The sequence below is a fragment of the Orycteropus afer genome, unplaced genomic scaffold (assembly GCF_000298275.1).
Source record: "Orycteropus afer afer isolate SDZICR_OR568_19922 unplaced genomic scaffold, OryAfe1.0 scaffold00213, whole genome shotgun sequence".
Classification (NCBI taxonomy): Eukaryota; Metazoa; Chordata; class Mammalia; order Tubulidentata; family Orycteropodidae; genus Orycteropus; species Orycteropus afer.
The window spans coordinates 5204676-5215162 of record NW_006921800.1 but is presented as its reverse complement, the minus strand read 5'-3'; the positions used below and the strand labels follow the sequence as shown (position 1 = coordinate 5215162).

At 36.0% G+C, this 10487-nt stretch overlaps 1 protein-coding gene across 1 annotated transcript in view; it reads left to right on the top strand.

The window, feature by feature from the left end:
- NEGR1 (neuronal growth regulator 1) overlaps positions 1-10487 on the top strand; it is a 1298229-nt gene that overhangs the window by 776073 nt on the left and 511669 nt on the right. The window contains exon 3 of the mRNA XM_007948327.2: positions 7415-7540. Coding sequence (XP_007946518.1) covers positions 7415-7540 — 126 coding nt within the window. The remainder of the gene's footprint in view (positions 1-7414; positions 7541-10487) is intronic.

Below are 10487 nucleotides of genomic sequence, written 5' to 3'. Positions count from 1 at the left end.
AAAGTTGTCCAGTAATATATCAGACAGTGTTTCACTGCTATTCATAAGGTTTTCCCTGGCCAATTCTTTGAGAAGTGTATAATTTCTTCCTTCTTCCAAGTCTGTCTCGTTCTGGAAACTCTGCTGAAACCTATCCACCGTGGGCAACCCTGTTGGTGTTTGAAACACTGGTGACACAACCTCCAGCCTCACAGCAGCATGCAAGCCACCACAGTGTGACAAATTGACTGATGAGTTTGTCTCTCTTAGCTATTCCAAAACCATTATGCCTACTTCCTGGCTTCCCGCCTACCTGTTCCAGCCAACTGCCCTGGCTCCTCGCTTCCTGCCTGGGTAGCAACTTTCTCCCTCCTTTACCTGTATCTGGCTGTCCACCCTGCCTCTCTGAATGGTATAGTGGACTGAAAAAGGCTGTGTGTAGCTTTTCTAAATAATGAAAAACACTAAGTTAAGCAACACGGTTCATAGTTTAAACCAAAGTTTGAAAGACACATTTTTCTCAAATAGGTTATTTACCCACAAATGTAGTTCTGATATATTCTATCAGTAGGTAATTCACAAAGCTGGCAAGTTTGTATTTACAAGTCCCTCTCAGGTATTTTTCCTGCTATGACTATCTCTGAATGATGACATGAGGGTAGAAGCCATTGAAATCTCTGAAATATCATAAGTTATTAAAAAAAAAAAAAAAAAAAAAATCAGGTGGTCTCTCCGCTGGAGAAAACAACATTGCTAGCTAGATCTGGACCATGAAGGCCATGGAACTATCAAGCACTCACACTTGGAGGGGAAACAAAAATCATGAAGCAATCACTTTTCTCAGTTTGAGAACAGCACCTTTTCCAGGAGGGTAATATAATGTAGAGATGCTTCCATTTTCTAGGGGCTGTCCAAGACTGAAAAGAGAATTGTCATCTTAGTGAAAAAGAAGACTGTTCTTTTGCTATTGCCAGCTATGGGAGTTCAAAAAATGAAAAAATAAAATAAAAAAAGCACTTCTCCCAAGATTTATAGTTATGTCCAGCTTGTTGACTCAGGCAGTTTGGAAAAGCTTCAAAAATATAGTTTATTTGAACTAACACAGACACTAAGTCTGTGGAGGGGGGAAAAAGTAGAAAGCAGAAATAATATTTACATACCACTAGAGTCATGCTTTTTTGACCCTAAATTTACATAGATTTTGAAGTTTGAAAAAAATAAAAAACTCTAACCACCACATATACTGCCTAAGATGACCATTCTATTGAAAATAAATGACTTAATTATTGTCCAAATATTTCTCTGGGTTTTCATAGCAAAAAGTATAGTAACAACGGAATAGAAAAATAACGTGCTTTTAAATGAGTCAAAATAGTTATTGTAAATCCCAAAAATTAAAGAATACTTATAAAAATCACATAGGACCTTGAAACTCTAATTATATATTCACTATTCTCTGAATTTGTTGTTATGTGCTGCCTAGTCGGACCTGACTCATAATGACCCCTCCTTGGGTTGCCGATGCAGTATCACTACACAAGTAGATTGCCTAACCTTCCTTAGGAGCTCTGGTAGCACAGTGGCTAAGACACTTGCCTACTAACCAGATGGCTGGCGGTTCAAACCCACCAGCCACTCCTCGGAAGGAAAGTTGGGCAATCCTACTTCTGTAGTGATACTGCCTTGGAAACCCAAGGAGGGGTTGCTATGAGTCAGGTTTGACTTGACGGCACATAACAACAACAACATTTTCTGAATTTATATTATATCATCTGTTAGAAAGGTAAAAAGTGCTATAAGAAATATTCATTGATAAAGAAGTATTTACAACTGAAAGAAAAATAAAACAAATATCTATAGAATATCCAGTACTTATCAGGTCATTTTCCAGATGCTAGAGAGATGCTGTTGAATAAAGCAAACCAGGTCCCTACCTTTGGTCTCCACTTATGTTTTATGGAGGGAAGACAGATATAAGGAAGTAAAGAAATAAATATGATGAGAATAACAGATTGTAAAGAATGCTATAACAGAGAAACTACAAGAAGAGGAATAAATAGGCAAGTATGTAAGGATGTGAGTACCAAGTTATTTTAACAAAACACATAGCCAAACAAATCTATTGTGCTTTAAGATCATGAAAGTCATCATTGACAGAATGTTTTCTGATCAAATTTTGATCTTGTTTCATTAACTAAGAAAGATACATTTCAATATTTTCTCTTTGTGGTAATTTGCAAGGTCAATTGGACAACAAAGAGATGGAATCATTTTTTTGTTGTTGTTCATCCTGGTAAACATGTTTGGAGGGCAACTCTAATGATTGTGTGCATAATTCAAATAAAACAAACAAAATCAAACCCACTGCTATGGAGTCAAATCTGACTTGTAGTGACCCTACAGAAAAGACTAGAACTGTCCCACAGTTTCCAGGGCCATAAATCTTTACAGAAGCAAACTGCCTCATTTTTCTCCCACAGAGTGGCTAGTGGGTTCAAACCACCAACCTTTTGGTCTGCAGCTGAATCTCTTTGCCTCTGCACTACCAGAGCTCCCATAATTCAATAAATAAATTAAAAACTTTAAGTGCTATTGGTAATGACACTATAACATGGGAAAATGATGGGAACACACTCAGTCTACTTGCCTACAAAACACTGCTTTGATATGCCCTGAGAAAGCAGGTAGTTTTTATGCTCAGAATATTGTGGTTACAATAAATGCAGAATTGATGATTTCCAATAATCTGTATGTTGTTTGTGGGCCATATTAAATAAATACTTCATCCACCTATTGGCCATGGAAGCCTAAAGAAAGCGTCAAATGGATTTTTGTATGCTGTGGTCCTTCATGGACTCTTACAGCATAAGAGCTCTCTGGGGTATTTTATTATTTTCGCTGAGCCAATGTAGCTTTCCAGAGCCAAAGTGTCCACATGTTATAGTTACAATTAAAATAAACATTAAATGCATCCTTCAAGGAATTTTAATATTGTGTAAAACCTGACTTAACATCTCATGCATCTTAGAATAGACATAAACTCTATTGATTATTTTCTAACTAGTATCTATATAAACTTTTAATAAAATAAACATTCTGTGCTTCTGTGATACCTGTGTTAAACAGATTATTCACCTTTATGTTGGCTTCTTAAATTGTGAATAGTCATGTCTCAGGCTACATGATGAGTTCTAGGAAGAAATTAAGTCTATTGACTGATCCTTAAATAAACAATAACAACAACAAACCCTTGTATTATTTCTACACATCAGAAAATATATAAACTTAAAAAAAATGGAGCCACTCATAAACCCAGGTGCTCATTATAATTGTAGAAATTAATCCTACATTGTTAACAATGCAGAAATCATTAGTATTTGATTTGGAGAGGCTTCTAAGATTTTGCTTACTGATGCTAATTCATACTCTACCTGAAGAGTGGTAGATGGCTCAGATGGGGAAAGCCAGTTGGATCAGGTCAGATTGCACAACATTTTAGATAAGAGTGTAACAAAAATTGGATTTGAATTAATTTTAGAGCATCTAAATTTATAGATACATCTACATTTGCATTGTCGCCTTCATGTGGAATAAAGTGCGTAAGAATTGAAGAGTAGGCACTAAGTAGTGGTTGATTTAAGACACATAAATAACTAAAGCAAAGAAGGTTGTGAATATGAGAGTACTTCTTTTAAATGGATATGTGAATTTAAAAAAGCACTTTACCCACAACACAACCTTTTAATCAGCTTCCAGTCTCTAATGTTGGGAAAGCATGCAGTGTTATTTGATCTAACTTCTGGTATAGAAATACTAATTATGAATATCACTGTGGAATCTTGTCCCACTTGGAAAGATATATTTTGTGATTTAGTATGACACTGAGAATGTTTAGCCTTCACTGCTTTTATATATGGTGTCATGATGATGATGACGATGATGTTACAATAATTACTTCATGCAGATTAAATAATTTACATTTTGATGATTAATAAGATATTTCATTATGCTTCTTCCCTGGAACATAAATATTTAAATACTGAATACAAAAATCCAAAATATTTCTTAAACGTAGTTATTAAATGGCTTTAAAACGTGTTGACTTGAGCATATTTGCTCCATTTTAAATAAGTAAGGTATGAACATCTAGAACGTGTGATATTTAACTCTTCTAATTTTTTGTTTTGTTTTGTTTTTTATGCAAGTGCATAGAAAATGAGACACACCAAAACATACACTGCTTTGTCATTTATAAATTGTGGTATGACACATTTCCTCCCACCTGTGTGCATGCAAACTGTAACCTGGGAGTAGCTACCAGAGCTTGAGGGTCTAAAGAAGTATGAGATGTTCCCATTCTTCTCTGCTCCTGTCATCCAGAGTAGAAGCATCTCTTCTCTCCACCATTCTGCCTTAGCCTGATGCTGCCTGAGACCAACACCAAAACGCCTCCAGTACCAGACCTTTTTCTAGAGGCAAAGCTAAGAATTGTGAGCATAAATCCACTTCACCAATTCTTCATACCTTCTTTTCTGTTGTCATCATTGACATTATTCCCAGTTTTTCTCTGTCATAAATAAAACTACACAGAACCACTTTGTGCATAAACTATCCTAGATAGTATCTTTGAAAGAACGAAACAAAATTAGTCTTCACTGGTTTCAACATAACCACTGGAACCTTTCCACTGGAAAAGTGTAACTCATGTAAAATGAAAATGTGGTAAATTTTATTTCCTCTTCATTATTTACTTATCTGTTTCTCTTTGTAAATTTGGTTTCTTGGGAAAAGGAAATAATGTATTTTTAATGTTTTTATTCCCTATGGGTCCAGCATTATTCTTGACATAGTATTCAGTAAAAGTTTGGAGCCTTGAACTGAATATACAGTGGCTTTGATTATTCAGCAAAAGAACACCTGCTTTCGCCTTCACAAGTCAAAATGCATAAGAAGAACGTCATTCGCCCTCTTTATACACAGCATCTGCTGCCAACAGGTGATGCATTTTGGAGAGAAGAACCTTGCCAGAGGGATTCTCCCTCACTAACATCCTCTTTCCAGATGTTTCCTCCCTGTAGCATATTCTGAATTATGAGGCCCTGGGAGGCAATTGCAATCAATGAGATGACATGTCACACCTGGAATTCAACACTTCCTCCACCATATAACTTCCCTAGTTAAATGTCAAGTCTAAGTTTATTGCTAAGGGATTTGATTGTTTCTCTGTGTAGTCAAACACTAGTGTTCAATATTAGTTTACCTGCTTGTGTTTAACACTATGAATATAGCTGTATGTGTAAAGATGAAATATATGATATCAAGATTATATAGGATTGAAAAAATAATACCAATATGCAAGGTCTTGTGGCAGCCCTTAATTTTTCTTAAAAATATGTAATTCTTTGCAAGGGTGAATCAGTTTTATGTTTAAAATATATACCTAGATTAGTTAGGAACATAACACCAAACTGAGATCTCTGTTTGTGTTACATAAAGAAAGAAGGTACCATAGAACTTTTTGTTTCTTTGAATAATTGGATAAACACAAATATACACATATACATATATCCCTGCATCCAAATGATATTTTTGTTGAGTTTTGTAAATTTTTGTTAACTCTCTAATTGACCAGTAGATCATGTACATTTTTATCTACTTTCTTTGTAGGGTATGCTAATGTCTTTATTTCTATTCTCTTTCAGTTAAAATGAAAACAGTCTTCTGTTTGAAAAGATTTTTGTTTTTTTATTATTTCATTACAAAAGCTCACTGAAGAGTTTAATGATAATATGTTTTATATGCCAATTAAAGTATGTCATTAAGAAACACTTATAATGGCATATCATTTAGGAATAAGCTTTTCCCTCAACCATATGAGCAGTTATATATAATCAAACATTTTGTATTTGTAATCAAATCATACTTTTTTTGTGTGTGTAGGAGAGTTTTGGTTGTATTAAAGAAAAACCAAAGAAGGTAATCATAGTATGGGCATTTTAAATTATCCTATGCCAACTTTATATGCTGGCTTAAAACAAATGTGGAAACTTATCTTTACATAAGGAAACCCTAAGAATGGAACAATTTTAAAAAATACAATTTAAGAGAGAGAGAGGGGAAAAAAAAACCTATTTCCTAATAGTTACCAAGGTGTCTAATAACCATTTACTTAGATTTTAATTAGATCTTACACTTCACACACCTTTTATACAATAAACTAAAACTTACGTATCAGGTCAGTCATACACAGAAGTGAAGTGCTGAAATTCTAAAAACAATTTTAAGTCATAGGAAAAGGCAGTATAGAAGTTAAATTCAAACACCATATATGTGTTTTTAAGCATCTAGAGGTAGTAGTTAACACTGATGGTTTATGTTTAATGAGCCAAGCCCTTTTTAAAATTATTTAACATATTTGATATCTTTAACCCTTTGGTTAAAGATATATAGGTTTGTGCTATTACCATCTCTAGCTTTCAAATGAAGATATTGAGGCTGAGATAGATTAAGTTCCTGGATAAGACAGTTAGCAAGAAGACTGAGGATTCATACCCATGCCTCTTGAGGATTAAATTATAGCCTTTGATTTTGAAGAGAATAAGAAAATTTTATACTTTGAATTTAATTTAGGGATCATTCCCCAAAGTGGTTTCCATAATCGCTAATTTCCTGAAGTGGTCTGTAATAAAAGTGTCCCTTGTGCAATAATACATCAGAGAAAACACTATTTAATATTGTTCGCCCTCCTGCTTGGAGATCTGCAATGCAAAAGAGTATAACAAAGGTCCTGAGAAGACTTAAAGTGAAGAGATCTGTTTATCCCTGTATTTTCCAGTCATTGTTGATGAGAAAACTCTTCCTGAATACACTTTTCACAGCTCTTAGAAGCTAAATGTTGAGGAAGTCCAGCCCTGCTATTTTACAGATAAGAAATTGAAGACAAAATTGCTTTTGTGATCATAAATCTTACCTCCCAATCTTGCTCATGCCTACCTCACTCAGCTCTGGATTCAGCATTCAGGCATAACTGTCGGGATATTTTATGTTTCTTCCAGATTTCCATCCTTATTTAACCATTTCAACAGAAAAAAATACTATCATTACAATGAAGGTACATGGGTGGAACAACCAGATTGGTCATAGTTTGGTATACTAATTGCAAGTTTGCCACAGCAAATATTTAACTTAAGCAATGTCCAATTATTTTTGTGGTTTAATATTTCATTTATCCTAAAGTGTTTAATATCTAAAAATTAGAAGGGAAAAAAAAAACTTCTTAAAGAGTCCTGAGGATCTAGAGAATCCATATTTCAGATAATGAACATAGGTCATAAGTACATTTCACTACCATGGCTTAGTTACATGATATCATGAAGTTTAACAATTCAATAAAATTTTGTATTTTTTCTGACCACTGCATGTTTTGCCATTTCAGTTCCTCCGAAGATATATGACATCTCAAGTGATATGACCATCAATGAAGGAACCAATGTCACTCTTACTTGTTTGGCCACTGGGAAACCAGAGCCTTCCATTTCCTGGCGACACATCTCCCCATCAGGTAAAGTGGAATTATATCAATGCTATTTGTGCTGTTTATTCATTTCCTGTAAACTTACTTCTTCAAAATTTGTGACAGCCTTTCTAAGTTATGCCTTGGACTTTTTTTTAAAATATTTTATTGTGATTTGAGTGAAAGTTTACAGAACAAATTCATTTTCCATACAGCAGTTCGTATAAATTATGTTTCATGACATTGATTACAATGCCCATAATGTAGCAGCTTTCTTCCCACTTCCTCCCTGTGGTTACCTTTTCCCTGTGTCCTTCTTGCCTATGCATTCCTGCTCTCTGAGCTATCTCACTGTGCAAATACTGTCCCAATTTCCTATGATTGATTCTCTAAGGAGTGTACCTACCCGATGTAAATGTTTACTTTATATGCCTATTGTTTGACTGGAAGCCATGGAAGTGAGTTTAATTCAGGCCTGAAGGGTAACTAGGGGCCATAGTATTGGCTCCTAGTTCTGTCAGACCAGTAAGCCTGGTCTTCTATATGATTTTTGAGTTTTGTTCCATATTTTTTTTTCACATTCTATCTAAGATCTCCTGCACTGATCCCTTTCCGAGTGGACAGTGGTAACCAGGCACCATCTAGTTCTACTGGTCTCAGGATCATACAAGCTGAGGTTTGCGTGGCCCACTAGTCCCTTGGACTAAATGTTTCCATTCATCTTTTTTCCCTGGAATTCCATTTTTTTGTTGTTGTTTTTTTAATTGTGATTTGGGTGAAAGTTTACAGAGCAAATTCACTTTCCATAAAGCGGTTCACATTCACTTTGTCTCATGACATTGACTACAATTTACTACAACGCAACAGCTCCCCTCCCACTTCCTCCCAATAGTTACCTCTTCCCTGTGTCCATCCTTCCATGCACTCCTGCCCCATGAGCTGTCTCCCTATGCATAAACACTTCTTTCTCCCATGATTGTTCTCTGCAAGGAGTGTGCCTACCTAGGGTAAATGTTCAACTCATATGTCTGTCTTTTGTTTAGCTGGAAGCCACAGGAGTGAGTTCAATTCCAGACCTGAAGGGCAGCTAGAGGCCATAGTCTCGGTGGTTCCACCAGGCTCTATCAGACCAGCAAAACTGATCCCTTTTTTTTGTTTGTTTTTTTTTGTAAAATGATTTTGAGTTTTGTTCCACATTGTTCTCCCCTCTATCCAAGAGTTCTTACATAGATTCCCCTTTGAGTGTTTGAGAGTGGTAGCCGTGCACCATCTATTTCTTCTGGTCTCATAGTCATATAGGCTGAGGATTGCATGGTGTACCAGTTGCTTGAACTAATTGTTTCCATGAATCTTTGGTTTTCTTCATTCTTCATTGCTCTGGATGAGGAGAGACCCATCGTTGCATCTAGATGACTGCGTGCAAGCTTTTAAGATCCCAGTCACTACTCGCCAAAGTAGGAGGTAGAACAATGTTTTGTGTATGTTATGCCAATTAAGCTTGATGTCTCCTGCGACTATGGTCCTGCGTCCACCGGTTCAACTACATACTCCCTCTGGGTAGCTGGCTATGGCCAAGAAATGACTACAACCTTGTCCCTTGTGAGGTCTACTATACCCCTGGAAATTCTTACAAGACATATAAATATACTTGCAGAACCATTGTTTGCCAACCCTATATTGGTCTTGGGTACCCTCCTTGCTGCATAGATATACCTAATAGTTCAGTCTGTCCACCCATCTATCTACCTGTATACCCTTGTTTGCCTTCACTGACAACAGTACTGTATGTGTGAAAGGGTTCATCTTTGTTGTCTGTACCTCCCATGTACCTCTCTATGTCTTCCCCTTCCTCGGTGCCACTATGTTGATCACTCACATTTGGTACATTGCCCTTCTCTTCACCCAAATCAATACTTCTCTCTACCTGTCTAACAGTGTTCCCTACCCCACCCTCCCACTCCTAGTAACCAACAAAGAAAATTTCCTTTCATGTATAAACCTTTCCTTGACTTTTTACAATAATGGACTAATACAATATTTGTTCTTCTGTGATTGACTTATTTCACTCAGCATAATGTCATCCAAGTTCATCCACCTTATGTGGTGTTTTGCAGAATCTACGTTATTTTTAGGGTTACATAGTATTCCATTGTGTGTATATACCATAGTTTGGTTATCCAATCCTCTATTGATGGACAACTAGGTTGTTTCCATCTTTTTGCTATTGTAAATAGTGCTGTGATGAACATGGGTGTTCATATGTTGTTCTTGTCATGGCTCTCACTTCTTTAGGATAGATATCTAGTAATGGAATGTCTGGGTCAGATGGAATTTCTAATTCCAACTTTTTAAGGAATCATCGTAATGTTTTCCACAGTGGTTGTATCATTTTACAGTCCAACCAGCAGTGTATGAGAGTCCCAATCTCTCCACATCCTCACCAGCATTTGTTATTTTCTGTCTTCTTGAACTTTGCTACTAGTGCTTGGGGAAGATGGTTTCCAATTCTTGTTTTTATTTTGCATCTCTCTAATGGCTAATGATCATGAGCATTTCTTCATATGTTTGTTGGCCACCTGAATATCCTTTTTGGTGAAGTGTCTACTCATGTCTTCTGTCCATTTTTTAATTAAATTATTTGTCTTTTTGTTATTGAAGTGTTGGAGTTTTCTATAAATTCTAGAGATAAGTCCCTTGTCAGATACGTCATTACTAAATATTTTTCCCCATCGGTAGGTACTCTTTCTACTCTGTTGTAGAAGTCTTTGGAAGCACTTAAATATTTAATTTTTAGAAGGTCCCATTCTTCTAGTTTCTTTTCTACTGTTTGTGCATTTTGGGTTATACGTGATAGTCTTATTTATGCCATATATTGTTGTTGTTGTTGTTATGTGCCGCCGAGTCGGACCCGACTCATAGTGACCCCTCCTTGGGTTTCTGAGGCAGTATCACTACGGAAGTAGATTGCCCCATCTTCCTTCCGAGGAGTGGCTGG